The sequence below is a fragment of the Coregonus clupeaformis genome, chromosome 27, assembly GCF_020615455.1.
Source record: "Coregonus clupeaformis isolate EN_2021a chromosome 27, ASM2061545v1, whole genome shotgun sequence".
Taxonomy (NCBI): domain Eukaryota; kingdom Metazoa; phylum Chordata; class Actinopteri; order Salmoniformes; family Salmonidae; genus Coregonus; species Coregonus clupeaformis.
This window is the reverse complement of record NC_059218.1, coordinates 42163718-42183404: the sequence shown is the minus strand read 5'-3', so window position 1 is coordinate 42183404 and position 19687 is coordinate 42163718. Positions and strand designations below refer to the sequence as shown.

At 40.8% G+C, this 19687-nt stretch overlaps 1 protein-coding gene across 1 annotated transcript in view; it reads left to right on the top strand.

The window, feature by feature from the left end:
• The first annotated feature begins 4630 nt into the window (after window positions 1-4630).
• The window catches only part of eva1c (eva-1 homolog C (C. elegans)), a 29412-nt gene continuing 14355 nt past the window's right edge, over window positions 4631-19687 (top strand). Inside the window, exons 1-4 of the mRNA XM_041850338.2 lie at window positions 4631-5343; window positions 5608-5813; window positions 18166-18261; window positions 18802-18925. Of these exons, the coding sequence (XP_041706272.1) occupies window positions 5211-5343; window positions 5608-5813; window positions 18166-18261; window positions 18802-18925 (559 nt within the window). The 5' untranslated portion in view covers window positions 4631-5210. The remainder of the gene's footprint in view (window positions 5344-5607; window positions 5814-18165; window positions 18262-18801; window positions 18926-19687) is intronic.

Sequence of the window (19687 nt, the reverse complement as noted above, 5' to 3'; positions counted from 1 at the left end):
CAAGGGGCGGGGCAATTTGTGACTTGTTTTGGTAATCAGTGGCTGTATTGGAGTGGGAGTGGTTTCACCTCTCCTAGGCAATCAGCAATTAGTACAGGGAGGCGTGCTCTCCACCTCTGCTAGGCGATCAGCAATTAGTAAAGGGAGGCGTGCTCTCTACCTCTGCTAGGCGATCAGCAATTAGTACAGGGAGGCGTGCTCTCCACCTCTGCTAGGCAATTAGCAATTAGTACAGGGAGGCGTGCTCTCCACCTCTGCTAGGCGATCAGCAATTAGTACAGGGAGGCGTGCTCTCCACCTCTGCTAAGCGATCAGCAATTAGTACAGGGAGGCGTGCTCTCCACCTCTGCTAGGCGATCAGCAATTAGTACAGGGAGGCGTGTTCTCCACCTCTCCTAGGCAACTAGTGTTAGTTCTTCAGTATCCCCTGGTTTCTCAGCGGCGGCTGAGACCACTCTCTCACTTGATAATCGTATTTATTATTATATATAATAGTTATACATAATATAGTAACTTAGTTATTTTCAGATCTAATTTCTACTCATTTTGTAGCTTTGGCAACTACAGTTGAAGTCGGAAGATTACATACACTTAGGTTGGAGTCATTAAAACTCGTTTTTCAACCCCTCCACACATTTCTTGTTAACAAACTATAGTTTTGGCAAGTCGGTTAGGACATCTACTTTGTGCATGACACAAGTTATTTTTCGAACAATTGTTTACAGACAGATTATTTCACTTATAATTCACTGTATCACAATTCCAGTGGGTCAGAAGTTTACATACACTAAGTTGACTGTGCCTTTAAACAGCTTGGAAAAATTCCAGAAAATGATGTCATGGCTTTAGAAGCTTCTTATAGGCTAACTGACATCATTTGAGTCAATTAGAGGTGTACCTGTGGATGTATTTCAAGGCCTACCTTCAAACTCAGTGCCTTTTTGTTTGACATCATGGGTAATCAAAAGAAATCAGCCAAGACCTCAGAAAAGAAATTGTAGACCTCCACAAGTCTGGTTCATATAATATAATAATAATAATATGCCATTTAGCAGACGCTTTTATCCAAAGCGACTTACAGTCATGTGTGCATACATTTTTTTGTGTATGGGTGGTCCCGGGGATCGAACCCACTACCCTGGCGTTACAAGCGCCGTGCTCTACCAGCTGAGCTACAGAGGACCACGTAGAAATTACAAGCGCATAACTACACTACCGGTCAAAAGTTTTAGAACACCTACTCATTCAAGGTTTTTCTTTATTTTTACTATTTTCTACATTGTAGAATAATAGTGAAGACATCAAAACTATGAAATAACACATATGGAATCATGTAGTAACCAAAAAAGTGTTAAACAAATCTAACTATATTTTATATATTTTTTTGCCTTGATGACAACTTTGCACACTCTTGGCATTCTCTCAACCAGCTTGACCTGGAATGCTTTTCTAACAGTCTTGAAGGAGTGCCCACATATTCTGAGCACTTGTTAGCTGCTTTTCCTTCACTCTGCGGTCCGACTCATCCCAAACCATCTCAATTTGGTTGAGGTCAGGGGATTGTGGAGGCCAGGTCATCTGATGCAGCACTCCATCACTCTCCTTCTTGGTAAAATAGCCCTTACACAGCCTGGAGGTGTGTTGGGTCATTGTCCTGTTGAAAAACAAATGATAGTCCCACTAAGCCCAAACCAGATGGGATGGCGTATCCATGCTGGTTAAGTGTGCCTTGAATTCTAAATACATCACAGACACCAGCAAAGCACCCCCACACAATAACACCTCCTCCTCCATGCTTTACAGTGGGAAATACACATGCAGAGATAATCCGTTCACCCACACAGCGTCTCACAAAGACACGGTGGTTGGAACCAAAAATCTCCAATTTGGACTCTAGACCAAAGGACACATTTCCACCGGTCTAATGTCCATTGCTCATGTTTCTTGGCACAAGCAAGTCTCTTCTTCTTATTGGTGTCCTTTAGTAGTGGTTTCTTTGCAGCAATTCGACCATGAAGGCCTGATTCACACAGTCTCCTCTGAACAGTTGACGTTGAGATGTGTCTGTTACTTGAACTCTGTGAAGCATTTATTTGGGCTGCAATTTCTGAGGCTGGTAACTCTAATGAACTTATCCTCTGCAGCAGAGGTAACTGGGTCTTCCATTCCTGTGGCGGTCCTCATGAGAGCCAGTTTCATCATAGTGCTTGATGTTTTTTGCGACTGCACTTGAAGAAACTTTTTTGACTGACCTTCATGTCTTAAAGTAATGATGGACTGTCGTTTCTCTATGCTTATTTGAGCTGTTCTTGCCATAATGTGGACTTTGGTCTTTTACCAAATAGGGCTATCTTCTGTATAACCCCCTTACCTTGTCACAACACAACTGATTGGCTCAAACGCATTAAGAAGGAAAGAAATTCCACAAATTAACTTTTAACAAGGCACACCTGTTAATTGAAATGCATTCCAGGTGACTACCTCATGAAGCTGGTTGAGAGAATACCAAGAGTGTGCAAAGCTGTCATCAAGGCAAAGGGTGGCTATTTGAAGAATCTCAAATATAAAATATATTTTGATTTGTTTAACACTTTTTTGGGTTACTACATGATTCCATATGTGTTATTTCATAGTTTTAAGGTCTTCACTATTATTCTACAATGTAGAAAATAGTAAAAAAATTAAGAAAACCCCTTGAATGAGTAGGTATTCTAAAACTTTTGTCCAGTAGTGTATATCGTAATTTTCCATGAAGAAAAATTGTTGGGAAAAGTATTTATCATTTTGTTGCAATGTTTTCATAAACCATGTCCAATATTTGATTGGCAATAAAAAAAAAAGCCTGATGTTGATGTTGGTCCCATTACTGCTAACTAATGTGAGCTAGTCATGCTGCGCGCACTGTGATGTTCCAGAACAATCCAAAATGGTGGCAGCCTAAACCAGAAATTAATGTTTTGCATGAAAAAATGTTCTAGTTACCTGCAATATAGCAGGATTGGGATTTTAGACTGCCATCCTTTGGATTATGTTGGAACTGCATAAACTCACATTAGCAGTAGGCTTGTATTATAACTGTATAGTGCGAGGGGACACACCATTTTTGCAGATAATATGTACAAACGCAGGCACCAAACACGTTTGAAAAATCATGATTTTATCATATTTGTGGTAATAAATCACAGATTCCAAGGTCAATTAGCTACAGGACAATATTTCTACTTAATTAATTACACAAAAACAAATACACCCCCTCCAACACCCATGTAACAACACTTCACAATTTTACACACGTACATACCAGCATACAATCCTTTCTCCGACTAAATATTCACAATGTGTGCAAGTTATATTACACAGTACTAGGATGTTAGTACATCCATAAAGATCAGAAATCAAACAAAATCAAAATGCGTGCAACCATGGGGCAAAACAGATGAGGTTGGCTTAGATTGTTACCGTGTAAGCTATATTTCGTCTCCAATGTTTATTGAAAACAAATACATTTGCACAATGACCACTTGTTGTTTCAAATACATCGTTGCAGTTGTTGGTTAGTTAGCTAGCGAATTGTAGCCATATTTGCATTGACATGAAATCAGTCAAAACACCTCAAAACAAGACATGGTATCGATAACATGATGAAACATACTGAAATAAGACACTTGTGATTCCCACACATGGCAGTGTCATTCTTGCTAGCAATCTGGCTATCCATAATCACAACAGGCTGATTTATGCTCCATGGAAGAGCGCGCAACGTTTTCATGACGTTGTCAGCCAACCCATCTATGTAGCTAGATGCTAAATAATTGTATTGTAAACACACACACACACACACACAAACAATCTATTAACTTACTCCTGCAAATACAACAACCGTCTTTGTGTTTGCTGAGATGCCTCTTCAATTTCGTATGTCCATCTTCTATAAATGTAAAAAAATATTAACAGCTATCCAGCTTTGTTTTTTTCAACAAATAACGTAACGTTAGCTAGCTAATTGAGCGGACGTTACCAAAAGTAGTTAACGTCATGTTAGCCTTAAGTTAGCTACCTTTATTAGTAATTTGTAGCATATTTGGACAGTACTTGATTAGACAGTAATTGGTTAGTTAGTGATACTTTGTCGGGTGGTGAACAGTGCTCCAGCAGTTGGATTCAGTGTCCAGATTGCTAATCAATAACTGTACTGTCAAATCCCTGGTCATAAAATGTGCTAGGTTGTTAATGAAGCAGCACTGCTAGCTAGACTGGGTAGTCCCTCATGTTAGTTAGTTAGCTTAACGTTATCTGTCAGCGCGGCTTTTGAGTCAACATGTTGAAATGTAAGTTACTCGAATCGGGCTTACTGTGAGGTCAATAACTCTGAATAACATCGCCATGGGCTAACAAAATGTGCTATAGTAACAGCAAGCTAACAAAGTTGACCTCCGGTTCTCCTTCTCATCTTCCCGCTCTTTTCCCCTCAGAGAATGAGCTCGCGCGCGCCGAATTTTTGTTTTTTTGTTGGACGAATCAAAAATGACTTTGGACTTTTGACTCCGCCTCCTAAAGCGCCACCGTACACAGGAGTGCTGGTTTTAGGCAGGGCGGGCCAGGGCTCATGTATGGAGGATTCATTGCAGTGTGTAATGCATTTTAGCCTTGCTTGTTTTACACCCATCCCAGCAGGGCAAAAAGACTCCCGGCTGAGACAAACTCATTCGGGGCTTTAAACCCGGGTTTGGTGACGTCAATGCTAGGGACTATACAGCCTGGTTGACGCGACCCACGTGACTACACATGGAAAATATTGGAGAGTTGGTGTGAACCAGGCTAGGATCAGTAGTTTACAGGAAGGATACAAGTTATTTTAATTCTAACCGTTTTCCTTCTTTTCGGCGGTTCAGGTGTATGCACATGGCTGATTATTTAAAGGGACTACGCTGAACAAGAGAAAACGGTTTTGTTTCGGGAACATCAACGCGCCCTAACTGTGCTCTTACTGCTGTAATTTGATATAGACTACATAAATTGTTATTTCCCTTTATTTCTGAATGTCTGTATGGAGTCAAAGTCCTAATTTGGCGCTGGTGTAGTTAAAGGCTATGTGGCGTGGTCGTGTAGCATTCCAAAACAATGTTTCCCAATAAGCCTGCCTTTCCTGTCGGAAGCTTGGAGAGTTGAGGAGAGAGTCGAGCCCCCGAACATGATCTCACGGGGCGGGAATGCGAGGAGCCATGAGCTGGTCGGGTTCCCACCGCGGGTTGAGCTGCTCTGGGTCCGGGATTAACCTGCTCTATCTCTCGCTGCTGCTCTGGAGCTCCTGCTCTGGCATGGACGGACTGGCTGATTTCTCAAGTTAGTGTGATGATGAGTATGAAGATAGGTGTGGTGATGATAATGATGAAAGGTGTGGTGATGATGATTTTGTTTTAAAGTAGGCCTATTGATTTATTTACTTTTGGATGATGATGATGATGATAGTTAATAATAAGATGATTACATCATAATCATCTTCACCATCTTCATCATCATCTTCTTCTTCATCATCCATATTTGTTGAATATTTAGTGTCTTGGTTGGTCAGTAAACCATGATCAATTTAATTGATTTCTCTAACAGACTACCTGTCTCGGATCATTACCAGTCACTCTGTGCATGCGTGCGACGGGCAGCAGTTGCGTCTCTACTGTCCACGCCACTCCACCATCTCGATCCAGTCGGCGTTTTACGGACGTGCCGACGCACGGCTCTGCACCAACGAAAACGTGACAGCTGCGGGCGTCAGCGCAGGAAACCACAGCTGTTCTGCGTTTACTACCCTACAGGTGTGTTTTTTTGTGTTCTGTTGTAGGAATCCTTTTTTTGCACAAGAATAGGTATTTTCACACAGTTTCACTCTGCCAAATGATTCAGTCATTGAATCTTTTGTGTAACGTGGTAAGCATTCATGACATGTATGCCTGAGTTGATGAATCCCCATAGGCAAGGAATCTACTTTCAAGTAGATGTAAGCTTAACTTCTTGATTGTGAATTATTATGGCTACTCTCTCTTCAGGAAGATTTATCTTGGAATATTCACTCTGACACTTCTGGGAATAATAAAGTTATTCAGAATAAGTCTTAAAGGGGAGTACTGCGAAGTATCATAATAGTGGCTCATTTATTTTCAGAATTAAAGTAAAACACCCAAAACCAAGGCTACATAGAGATTGCGGCTGGGATTCAATCCAATCAGTAGTAGAGATGTGTTATAGATCAGTAGAGATGTGTTATAGATCAGTAGAGATGTGTTATAGATCAGTAGAGATGTGTTATAGATCAGTAGAGATGTGTTATAGATCAGTAGTAGAGATGTGTTATAGATCAGTAGAGATGTGTTATAGATCAGTAGAGATGTGGTATAGATCAGTAGAGATGTGTTATAGATCAGTAGTAGATATGTGTTATAGATCAGTAGAGATGTGTTATAGATCAGTAGAGATGTGTTATAGATCAGTAGTAGAGATGTGTTATAGATCAGTAGAGATGTGTTATAGATCAGTAGAGATGTGTTATAGATCAGTAGATATGTGTTATAGATCAGTAGAGATGTGTTATAGATCAGTAGAGATGTGTTATAGATCAGTAGAGATGTGTTATAGATCAGTAGTAGAGATGTGTTATAGATCAGTAGAGATGTGTTATAGATCAGTAGAGATGTGGTATAGATCAGTAGAGATGTGTTATAGATCAGTAGTAGATATGTGTTATAGATCAGTAGAGATGTGTTATAGATCAGTAGAGATGTGTTATAGATCAGTAGTAGAGATGTGTTATAGATCAGTAGAGATGTGTTATAGATCAGTAGAGATGTGGTATAGATCAGTAGAGATGTGTTATAGATCAGTAGTAGATATGTGTTATAGATCAGTAGAGATGTGTTATAGATCAGTAGAGATGTGTTATAGATCAGTAGAGATGTGTTATAGATCAGTAGAGATGTGTTATAGATCAGTAGAGATGTGTTATAGATCAGTAGAGATGTGTTATAGATCAGTAGAGATGTGTTATAGATCAGTAGAGATGTGTTATAGATCAGTAGAGATGTGTTATAGATCAGTAGAGATGTGTTATAGATCAGTAGAGATGTGTTATAGATCAGTAGTAGAGATGTGTTATAGATCAGTAGAGATGTGTTATAGATCAGTAGAGATGTGGTATAGATCAGTAGAGATGTGTTATAGATCAGTAGAGATGTGTTATAGATCAGTAGAGATGTGTTATAGATCAGTAGTAGAGATGTGTTCTAGATCAGTAGAGATGTGTTATAGATCAGTAGAGATGTGGTATAGATCAGTAGTAGAGATGTGTTATAGATCAGTAGAGATGTGTTATAGATCAGTAGAGATGTGTTATAGATCAGTAGAGATGTGTTATAGATCAGTAGTAGAGATGTGTTATAGATCAGTAGAGATGTGTTATAGATCAGTAGAGATGTGTTATAGATCAGTAGAGATGTGTTATAGATCAGTAGAGATGTGTTATAGATCAGTAGAGATGTGTTATAGATCAGTAGAGATGTGTTATAGATCAGTAGAGATGTGTTATAGATCAGTAGAGATGGGTTATAGATCAGTAGAGATGTGTTATAGATCAGTAGAGATGTGTTATAGATCAGTAGAGATGGGTTCTAGATCAGTAGAGATGTGTTATAGATCAGTAGAGATGTGTTATAGATCAGTAGTAGAGATGTGTTATAGATCAGTAGAGATATGTTATAGATCAGTAGAGATGGGTTCTAGATCAGTAGAGATGTGTTATAGATCAGTAGAGATGTGTTATAGATCAGTAGAGATGGGTTCTAGATCAGTAGAGATGTGTTATAGATCAGTAGTAGAGATGTGTTATAGATCAGTAGAGATGTGTTATAGATCAGTAGAGATGTGTTATAGATCAGTAGAGATGTGTTATAGATCAGTAGTAGAGATGTGTTATAGATCAGTAGTAGAGATGTGTTATAGATCAGTAGAGATGTGTTATAGATCAGTAGAGATGTGTTATAGATCAGTAGTAGAGATGTGTTATAGATCAGTAGTAGAGATGTGTTATAGATCAGTAGTAGAGATGTGTTATAGATCAGTAGAGATGTGTTATAGATCAGTAGAGATGTGTTATAGATCAGTAGTAGAGATGTGTTATAGATCAGGAGAGATGTGTTATAGATCAGTAGAGATGTGTTATAGATCAGTAGAGATGTGTTATAGATCAGTAGAGATGTGTTATAGATCAGTAGTAGAGATGTGGTATAGATCAGTAGTAGAGATGTGGTATAGATCAGTAGAGATGTGTTATAGATCAGTAGAGATGTGTTATAGATCAGTAGAGATGTGTTATAGATCAGTAGAGATGTGTTATAGATCAGTAGAGATGTGTTATAGATCAGTAGAGATGTGTTATAGATCAGTAGAGATATGGTATAGATCAGTAGAGATGGGTTCTAGATCAGTAGAGATGTGTTATAGATCAGGAGAGATGTGTTATAGATCAGTAGAGATGTGTTATAGATCAGTAGAGATGTGTTATAGATCAGTAGTAGAGATGTGGTATAGATCAGTAGTAGAGATGTGTTATAGATCAGTAGAGATGTGTTATAGATCAGTAGAGATGTGTTATAGATCAGTAGAGATGTGTTATAGATCAGTAGAGATATGTTATAGATCAGTAGTAGAGATGTGGTATAGATCAGTAGTAGAGATGTGGTATAGATCAGTAGTAGAGATGTGTTATAGATCAGTAGAGATGTGTTATAGATCAGTAGAGATGTGGTATAGATCAGTAGAGATGTGTTATAGATCAGTAGAGATGTGTTATAGATCAGTAGTAGAGATGTGTTATAGATCAGTAGAGATGTGTTATAGATCAGTAGTAGAGATGTGTTATAGATCAGTAGAGATGTGTTATAGATCAGTAGAGATATGTTATAGATCAGTAGAGATGGGTTCTAGATCAGTAGAGATGTGTTATAGATCAGTAGAGATGTGTTATAGATCAGTAGAGATGTGTTATAGATCAGTAGTAGAGATGTGTTATAGATCAGTAGAGATGTGTTATAGATCAGTAGAGCTGTGTTATAGATCAGTAGAGATGTGTTATAGATCAGTAGAGATGTGGTATAGATCAGTAGAGATGTGTTATAGATCAGTAGAGATGTGTTATAGATCAGTAGAGATGTGTTATAGATCAGTAGTAGAGATGTGTTATAGATCAGTAGAGATGTGTTATAGATCAGTAGAGATGTGTTATAGATCAGTAGAGATGTGTTATAGATCAGTAGAGATGTGGTATAGATCAGTAGAGATGTGTTATAGATCAGTAGAGATGTGTTATAGATCAGTAGAGATGTGTTATAGATCAGTAGAGATGTGTTATAGATCAGTAGAGATGTGTTATAGATCAGTAGAGATGTGTTATAGATTAGTAGTAGAGATGTGTTATAGATCAGTAGAGATGTGTTATAGATCAGTAGAGATGTGTTATAGATCAGTAGAGATGTGGTATAGATCAGTAGAGATGTGTTATATATCAGTAGAGATGTGTTATAGATCAGTAGAGATGTATTATAGATCAGTAGTAGAGATGTGGTATAGATCAGTAGAGATGTGGTATAGATCAGTAGAGATGTGTTATAGATCAGTAGAGATGTGTTATAGATCAGTAGAGATGTGTTATAGATCAGTAGAGATGTGGTATAGATCAGTAGTAGAGATGTGTTATAGATCAGTAGTAGAGATGTGTTATAGATCAGTAGTAGAGATGTGGTATAGATCAGTAGAGATGTGTTATAGATCAGTAGAGATGTGGTATAGATCAGTAGAGATGTGTTATAGATCAGTAGTAGAGATGTGTTATAGATCAGTAGAGATGTGTTATAGATCAGTAGAGATGTGTTATAGATCAGTAGAGATGTGGTATAGATCAGTAGAGATGTGTTATAGATCAGTAGAGATGTGTTATAGATCAGTAGAGATGTGTTATAGATCAGTAGTAGATATGTGGTATAGATCAGTAGAGATGTGTTATAGATCAGTAGTAGAGATGTGTTATAGATCAGTAGAGATGTGTTATAGATCAGTAGAGATGTGTTATAGATCAGTAGAGATGTGTTATAGATCAGTAGAGATGTGTTATAGATCAGTAGAGATGTGTTATAGATCAGTAGAGATGTGGTATAGATCAGTAGAGATGTGTTATAGATCAGTAGAGATGTGTTATAGATCAGTAGAGATGTGTTATAGATCAGTAGAGATGTGTTATAGATCAGTAGAGATGTGGTATAGATCAGTAGAGATGTGTTATAGATCAGTAGAGATGTGTTATAGATCAGTAGAGATGTGTTATAGATCAGTAGAGATGTGTTATAGATCAGTAGAGATGTGGTATAGATCAGTAGAGATGTGTTATAGATCAGTAGAGATGTGTTATAGATCAGTAGAGATGTGTTATAGATCAGTAGAGATGTGTTATAGATCAGTAGAGATGTGTTATAGATCAGTAGAAATGTGTTATAGATCAGTAGTAGAGATGTGTTATAGATCAGTAGAGATGTGTTATAGATCAGTAGTAGAGATGTGTTATAGATCAGTAGAGATGTGTTATAGATCAGTAGAGATGTGTTATAGATCAGTAGAGATGTGTTATAGATCAGTAGAGATGTGTTATAGATCAGTAGAGATGTGTTATAGATCAGTAGAGATGTGTTATAGATCAGTAGAGATGTGTTATAGATCAGTAGAGATGTGTTATAGATCAGTAGAGATGTGTTATAGATCAGTAGAGATGTGTTATAGATCAGTAGTAGAGATGTGTTATAGATCAGTAGAGATGTGTTATAGATCAGTAGATATGTGTTATAGATCAGTAGATATGTGTTATAGATCAGTAGAGATGTGGTATAGATCAGTAGAGATGTGTTATAGATCAGTAGAGATGTGTTATAGATCAGTAGAGATGTGTTATAGATCAGTAGAGATGTGTTATAGATCAGTAGAGATGTGTTATAGATCAGTAGAGATGTGTTATAGATCAGTAGTAGAGATGTGTTATAGATCAGTAGAGATGTGTTATAGATCAGTAGAGATGTGTTATAGATCAGTAGAGATGTGGTATAGATCAGTAGAGATGTGTTATAGATCAGTAGTAGAGATGTGTTATAGATCAGTAGTAGAGATGTGTTATAGATCAGTAGAGATGTGTTATAGATCAGTAGAGATGTGTTATAGATCAGTAGTAGAGATGTGGTATAGATCAGTAGAGATGTGTTATAGATCAGTAGAGATGTGTTATAGATCAGTAGAGATGTGTTATAGATCAATAGTAGAGATGTGTTATAGATCAGTAGTAGAGATGTGTTATAGATCAATAGTAGAGATGTGTTATAGATCAGTAGTAGAGATGTGTTATAGATCAGTAGAGATGTGTTATAGATCAGTAGAGATGTGTTATAGATCAGTAGTAGAGATGTGTTATAGATCAATAGTAGAGATGTGTTATAGATCAGTAGTAGAGATGTGTTATAGATCAGTAGAGATGTGTTATAGATCAGTAGAGATGTGTTATAGATCAGTAGTAGAGATGTGTTATAGATCAGTAGAGATGTGTTATAGATCAGTAGTAGAGATGTGGTATAGATCAATAGTAGAGATCAATCAATCAATTTTATTTTATATAGCCCTTCTTACATCAGCTAATATCTCGAAGTGCTGTACAGAAACCCAGCCTAAAACCCCAAACAGCTAGTAATGCAGGTGTAGAAGCACGGTGGCTAGGAAAAACTCCCTAGAAAGGCAAAACCTAGGAAGAAACCTAGAGAGGAACCAGGCTATGAGGGGTGGCCAGTCCTCTTCTGGCTGTGCCGGGTGGAGATTATAACAGAACCATGCCAAGATGTTCAAAAATGTTCATAAGTGACAAGCATGGTCAAATAATAATCAGGAATAAATCTCAGTTGGCTTTTCATAGCCGATCATTAGAGTTTAAAACAGCAGGTCTGGGACAGGTAGGGGTTCCATAACCGCAGGCAGAACAGTTTAAACTGGAATAGCAGCAAGGCCAGGCGGACTGGGGACAGCAAGGAGTCACCACGGCCGGTAGTCCCGACGTATGGTCCTAGGGCTCAGGTCTCTCAGTTGGCTTTTCATAGCCGATCATTTAGAGTTGAAAACAGCAGGTCTGGGACAGGTAGGGGGTTTCGTAGCCGCAGGCAGAACAGTTGAAACTGGAATAGCAGCAAGGCCAGGCGGACTGGGGACAGCAAGGTGTCATCATGCCCGGTAGTCCTGACGTATGGTCCTAGGGCTCAGGTTCTCAGAGAGAAAGAGAGAACGAGAGAATTAGAGAGAGCATACTTAAATTCACACAGGACACTGGATAAGACAGGAGAAGTACTCCAGGTATAACCAACTAACCCCAGCCCCCGACACATAAACTACTGCAGCATAAATACTGGAGGCTGAGACAGGAGCGGTCCGGAGACACTGTGGCCCCATCCGAAGAAACCCCGGACAGGGCCAAACAGGAAGGATATAACCCCACCCACTCCGCCAAAGCACAGCCCCCGCACCACTAGAGGGATATCCCCAACCACCAACTTACAATCCTGAGACAAGGCCGAGTATAGCCCACAGAGGTCTCCACCACAGCACAAACCAAGGGGGCGCCACCCAGACAGGAAGATCACGTCAGTAACTCAACCCACTCAAGTGACGCACCCCTCCCAGGGACGGCATGAAAGAGCACCAGCAAGCCAGTGACTCAGCCCCTGCAACAGGGTTAGAGGCAGAGAACCCCAGTGGAGAGGGGAACCGGCCCGGCAGAGACAGCAAGGGCTGTTCGTTGCTCCAGCCTTTCCGTTCACCTTCACACTCCTGGGCCAGACTACACTCAATCATATGACCTACTGAAGAGATAAGTCTTCAGTAAAGACTTAAAGGTTGAGACCGAGTCTGCGTCTCTCACATGGGTAGGCAGACTGTTCCATAAAAATGGAGATCTATAGGAGAAAGCCCTGCCTCCCGCTGTTTGCTTAGAAATTCTAGGGACAATTAGGAGGCCTGCGTCTTGTGACCGTAGCGTACGTATTGGTATGTACGGCAGGACCAACTCGGAAAGATAGGTAGGAGCAAGCCCATGTAACGCTTTATAGGTTAACAGTAAAACCTTGAAATCAGCCCTTGCCTTAACAGGAAGCCAGTGTAGGGAAGCTAGCACTGGAGTAATATGATCAAATTTCTTGGTTCTAGTCAGGATTCTAGCAGCCGTATTTAGCACTAACTGAAGTTTATTTAGTGCTTTATCCGGTAGCCGGAAAATAGAGCATTGCAGTAGTCTAATCTAGAAGTAACAAATGCATGGATTAATTTTTCTGCATCATTTTTGGACAGAAAATTTCTGATTTTTGCAATGTTACGTAGATGGAAAAAAGCTGTCCTTGAAACAGTCTTGATATGTTCGTCAAAAGAGAGATCAGGGTCAAGAGTAACGCCTAGGTCCTTCACAGTTTTATTTGAGACGACTTTACAACCATCAAGATGAATTGTCAGATTTAACAGAAGATCTCTTTGTTTCTTGGGACCTAGTACAAGCATCTCTGTTTTGTCCGAGTTTAAAAGTAAAAAGTTTTCAGCCATCCACTTCCTTATGTCTGAAACACAGGCTTCTAGCGAGGGCAATTTTGGGGCTTCACCATGCTTCATTGAAATGTACAGCTGTGTGTCATCCGCATAGCAGTGAAAGTTAACATTATGTTTTCGAATAACATCCCCAAGAGGTAAAATATATAGTGAAAACAATAGTGGTCCTAAACGGAACCTTGAGGAACACCGAAATGTACAGTTGATTTGTCGGAGGACAGACCATTCACAGAGACAAACTGATATCTTTCCGACAGGTAGGATCTAAACCAGGCCAGAACTTGTCCGTGTAGACCAATTTGGGTTTCCAGTCTCTCCAAAAAGAATGTGGTGATCGATGGTGTCAAAGGCAGCACTAAGGTCTAGTAGCACGAGGACAGATGCAGAGCCTCGGTCTGACGCCATTAAAAGGTCATTTACCACCTTCACAAGTGCAGTCTCAGTGCTATGATGGGGTCTAAAACCAGACTGAAGCATTTCGTATACATTGTTTGTCTTCAGAAAGGCAGTGAGTTGCTGCGCAACAGCTTTTTCTAAAATTTTTGAGAGGAATGGAAGATTCGATATAGGCCGATAGTTTTTATATTTTCCGGGTCAAGGTTTGGCTTTTTCAAGAGAGGCTTTATCACTGCCACTTTTAGTGAGTTTGGTACACATCCGGTGGATAGAGAGCTGTTTATTATGTTCAACATAGGAGGGCCAAGCACAGGAAGCAGCTCCTTCAGCAGTTTAGTAGGAATAGGATCCAGTATGCAGCTTGAAGGTTTAGAGGCCATGATTATTTTCATCATTGTGTCAAGAGATATAGTACTAAAACACTTAAGTGTCTCTCCCGATCCCAGGCCCTCGCGAGAGCTGTGCAGATCCAGGACAGCTAAGCCCTGGAGGAATACGCAGATTCAAAGAGGAGTCCGTAATTTGCTTTCTAATGGTCATGATCTTTTCCTCAAAGAAGTTCATGAATTTATCACTGCTGAAGTGAAAACCATCCTCTCTTGGGGAATGCTGCTTTTTAGTTAGCTTTGCAACAGTATCAAAAAGAAATTTTGGATTGTTCTTATTTTCCTCGATTAATTTGGAAAAGTAGGATGATCGAGCAGCAGTGAGGGCTCTTCGGTACTGCACGGTACTGTCTTTCCAAGCTAGTCGGAAGACTTCCAGTTTGGTGTGGCGCCATTTCCGTTCCAATTTCCTGGAAGCTTGCTTCAAAGCTCGGGTATTTTCTGTATACCAGGGAGCTAGTTTCTTATGACAAATGTTTTTCGTTTTTAGGGGTGCAACTGCATCTAGGGTATTGCGCAAGGTTAAATTGAGTTCCTCAGTTAAGTGGTTAACTGATTTTTGTCCTCTGACGTCCTTGGGTAGGCAGAAGGAGTCTGGAAGGGCATCAATTAATTTTTGTGTTGTCTGAGAATTTATAGCACGACTTTTGATGCTCCTTGGTTGGGGTCTGAGCAGATTATTTGTTGCGATTGCAAACGTAATAAAATGGTGGTCCGATAGTCCAGGATTTTGTGGAAAAACATTAAGATCTACAACATTTATTCCATGGGACAAAACTAGGTCCAGAGTATGACTGTGGCAGTGAGTAGGTCCAGAGACATGTTGGACAAAACCCACTGAGTCGATAATGGCTCCGAAAGACTTTTGGAGTGGGTCTGTGGACTTCTCCATGTGAATATTAAAATCACCAAAAATTAGAATATGATCTGCTATGACTACAAGGTCTGATAGGAATTCAGGAAACTCAGAGAGGAACGCTGTATATGGCCCAGGAGGCCTGTAAACAGTAGCTATAAAAAAGTGATTGAGTAGGCTGCATAGATTTCATGACTAGAAGCTCGAAAGATGAAAACGTCATTTTTTTTTGTAAATTGAAATTTGCTATCGTAAATGTTAGCAACACCTCCGCCTTTGCGGGATGCACGGGGAATATGGTCACTAGTGTAACCAGGAGGTGAGGCCTCATTTAACACAGCAAATTCATCAGGCTTAAGCCATGTTTCAGTCAGGCCAATCACATCAAGATTATGATCAGTGATTAGTTCATTGACTATGACTGCCTTTGAAGTGAGGGATCTAACATTAAGTAACCCTATTTTGAGATGTGAGGTATCACGATCTCTTTCAATAATGGCAGGAATGGAGGAGGTCTTTATCCTAATAAGATTGCTAGGGTGAACACCACCATGTTTAGTTTTGCCCAACCTAGGTCGAGGCACAGACACAGTCTCAATGGGTATGGCTGAGCTGACTACACTGACTATGCTATTGGCAGACTCCACTAAGCTGGCAGGTTGGCTAACAGCCTGCTGCCTGGCCTGCACCCTATTTCACTGTGGGGCTAGAGGAGTTAGAGCCCTATCTATGTTGGTAGATAAGAGGAGAGCACCCCTCCAGTTAGGATGGAGTCCGTCACTCCTCAGCAGGTCAGGCTTGATCCTGTTTGTGGGTGAGTCCCAGAAAGAGGGCCAATTATCCACAAATGTTATCTTTTGGGAGGGGCAGAAAACAGTTTTCAACCAGCGATTGAGTGCTGAGACTCTGCTGTAGAGCTCGTCACTTCCCCTAACTGGGAGGGGGGCCAGAGACAATTACTCGATGCCGACACATCTTTCTAGCTGATTTACACGCTGAAGCTATGTTGCACTTGGTGACCTCTGACTGTTTCATCCTAACATCGTTGGTGCCGACGTGGATAACAATATCTCTATACTCTCTACACTCGCCAGTTTTAGCTTTAGCCAGCACCATCTTTAGATTAGCCTTAACGTCGGTAGCCCTGCCCCCTGGTAAACAGTGTATGATCGCTGGGTGATTCGTTTTAAGTCTAATACTGCGGGTAATGGAGTCGCCAATGACTAGGGTTTTCAATTTGTCAGAGCTAATGGTGGGAGCCTTGAGTCTCAGACCCCGTAGCGGGAGGAGTAGAGACTAGAGAAGACTCAGACTCAGACTCCGACTCGCTACATAATGGGGAAAACCGGTTGAAGGTTTCTGTCGGCTGAATGAGCGACACCGGTTGAGCATTCCAACAGTATTTCCCTCCAGAAGCCATGAGAAAGTTGTCCGGCTGCGGGGACTGTGCGGGGAGATTTATACTAACATTACTGTCTGTACTTACTGGTGGCACAGACGCTGTTTCTTCCTTTCCTACACTGATATTACCCTTGCCTAACGATTGCGTCTGAAGCTGGGCTTGTAGCACAGCTATTCTCGCCGTAAGGCGAGAATTCTCCTGTATATTATGAGTACAGCGACTGCAATTAGAAGACATCATGTTAATGTTACTACTTAGCTTCGGCTGTTGAAGATGTTGATGAACCATGTCCAGATAAAGCGTCCGGAGTGAAAAAAGTTGAATAAGGGAAAAAAGTTGCGATGGAAAAAAGGAAAATAACGTAAAGTTGGCAGCTAAAACGCACAGGAAAAAGACTCTTCTGACTCTTCTGTCTCGGGATAAACGTCCGGGGTGAAAAAGTTTAACGAAAAAAGATGAGTGAGGACAAAACTAAAAAGTTGGTAAATTTGTTGAACACAGAGATTGATTAAACGTTTATTAAAAGTAAAACGTGAATAGTTTGTTAGGTAGCCAAGTAGCAACAAACAGCAGAGCAGCACGGAGACAATGCGGAAGCGAGACGGAAGTCACGTGAATTGTGAATTTAGCGAGATGTGTTATAGATCAGTAGAGATGTGTTATAGATCAGTAGAGATGTGGTATAGATCAGTAGAGATGTGTTATAGATCAGTAGAGATGTGTTATAGCACGCTTGACATTTAAAGGTCATTTCCATTTGTGCTGACAAATGCTGCGTTTACCACGAATGCAGTCTCTACCAACGCAGGAACATTACCTTTAGGAGGTGCATAGCCGAAATGGGCCGATCGGATTGAATCCCTGCCAAAAAGTGGCTGTGAGTGTGACCATGTTGTTTTCTGTAGAAGTTACTGTCAGAGTCAGAGCCATAGCGACTGTCAGCTACCTGTCAATCACCTGGTGTTTTCTGTAGAAGTTACTGTCAGAGCCACAGAGACTGTCAGCTACCTGTCAATCACCTGGTGTTTTCTGTAGAAGTTACTGTCAGAGCCACAGAGACTGTCAGCTACCTGTCAGTCACCTGGTGTTTTCTGTAGAAGTTACTGTCAGAGCCACAGAGACTGTCAGCTACCTGTCAATCACCTGGTGTTTTCTGTAGAAGTTACTGTCAGAGCCACAGAGACTGTCAGCTACCTGTCAATCACCTGGTGTTTTCTATAGAAGTTACTGTCAGAGCCACAGAGACTGTCAGCTACCTGTCAATCACCTGGTGTTTTCTGTAGAAGTTACTGTCAGAGCCACATAGACTGTCAGCTACCTGTCAATCACCTGGTGTTTTCTGTAGAAGTTACTGTCAGAGCCACAGAGACTGTCAGCTACCTGTCAATCACCTGGTGTTTTCTGTAGAAGTTACTGTCAGAGCCACAGAGACTGTCAGCTACCTGTCAATCACCTGGTGTTTTCTGTAGAAGTTACTGTCAGACTGTCAGAGCTACAGAGACTGTCAGCTACCTGTCAATCACCTGGTGTTTTCTGTAGAAGTTACTGTCAGAGCCACAGAGACTGTCAGCTACCTGTCAATCACCTGGTGTTTTCTGTAGAAGTTACTGTCAGAGCCACAGAGACTGTCAGCTACCTGTCAATCACCTGGTGTTTTCTGTAGAAGTTACTGTCAGAGCCACAGAGACTGTCAGCTACCTGTCAGTCACCTGGTGTTTTCTGTAGAAGTTACTGTCAGAGCCACAGAGACTGTCAGCTACCTGTCAGTCACCTGGTGTTTTCTGTAGAAGTTACTGTCAGAGCCACAGAGACTGTCAGCTACCTGTCAATCACCTGGTGTTTTCTGTAGAAGTTACTGTCAGAGCCACAGAGACTGTCAGCTACCTGTCAATCACCTGGTGTTTTCTGTAGAAGTTACTGTCAGAGCCACAGAGACTGTCAGCTACCTGTCAATCACCTGGTGTTTTCTGTAGAAGTTACTGTCAGAGTGTCAGAGCTACAGAGACTGTCAGCTACCTGTCAATCACCTGGTGTTTTCTGTAGAAGTTACTGTCAGAGCCACAGAGACTGTCAGCTACCTGTCAATCACCTGGTGTTTTCTGTAGAAGTTACTGTCAGAGTGTCAGAGCTACAGAGACTGTCAGCTACCTGTCAATCACCTGGTGTTTGGGCCCGACCCCTGTCCTGGGACCATCAAGTACCTCCACGTAATCTACAAGTGTAAACCTAGTGAGTACTGTACACTACCACTCCTCTCTCTGTCTCGCTATATCCCTGTCTCTCTCTCTGTCCCCCTCTCCCTCCCACTGTCCCCCCCCCCCCTCTCTCTCTCTCTTTCTGTCCCTCTCTCTCTCTGTCTTTCTGACTCTTTCTCTCTCTGAGTCAGAAAATAAACTGTGCTGTGTGTGAACAAGCTTTACTGACTAAAGTGAGAAAATCCCCCCCACATACAGTGGGGAAAAAAAGTATTTAGTCAGCCACCAATTGTGCAAGTTCTCCCACTTAAAAAGATGAGAGAAGCCTGTAATTTTCATCATAGGTACACGTCAACTATGACAGACAAAATGAGAGAAAAAAAATCCAGAAAATCACATTGTAGGATTTTTATGAATTTATTTGCAAATTATGGTGGAAAATATGTATTTGGTCAATAACAAAAGTTTCTCAATACTTTGTTATATACCCTTTGTTGGCAATGACACAGGTCAAACGTTTTCTGTAAGTCTTCACAAGGTTTTCACACACTGTTGCTGGTATTTTGGCCCATTCCTCCATGCAGATCTCCTCTAGAGCAGTGATGTTTTGGGGCTGTCGCTGGGCAACACAGACTTTCAACTCCCTCCAAAGATTTTCTATGGGGTTGAGATCTGGAGACTGGCTAGGCCACTCCAGGACCTTGAAATGCTTCTTACGAAGCCACTCCTTCGTTGCCCGGGCGGTGTGTTTGGGATCATTGTCATGCTGAAAGACCCAGCCACGTTTCATCTTCAA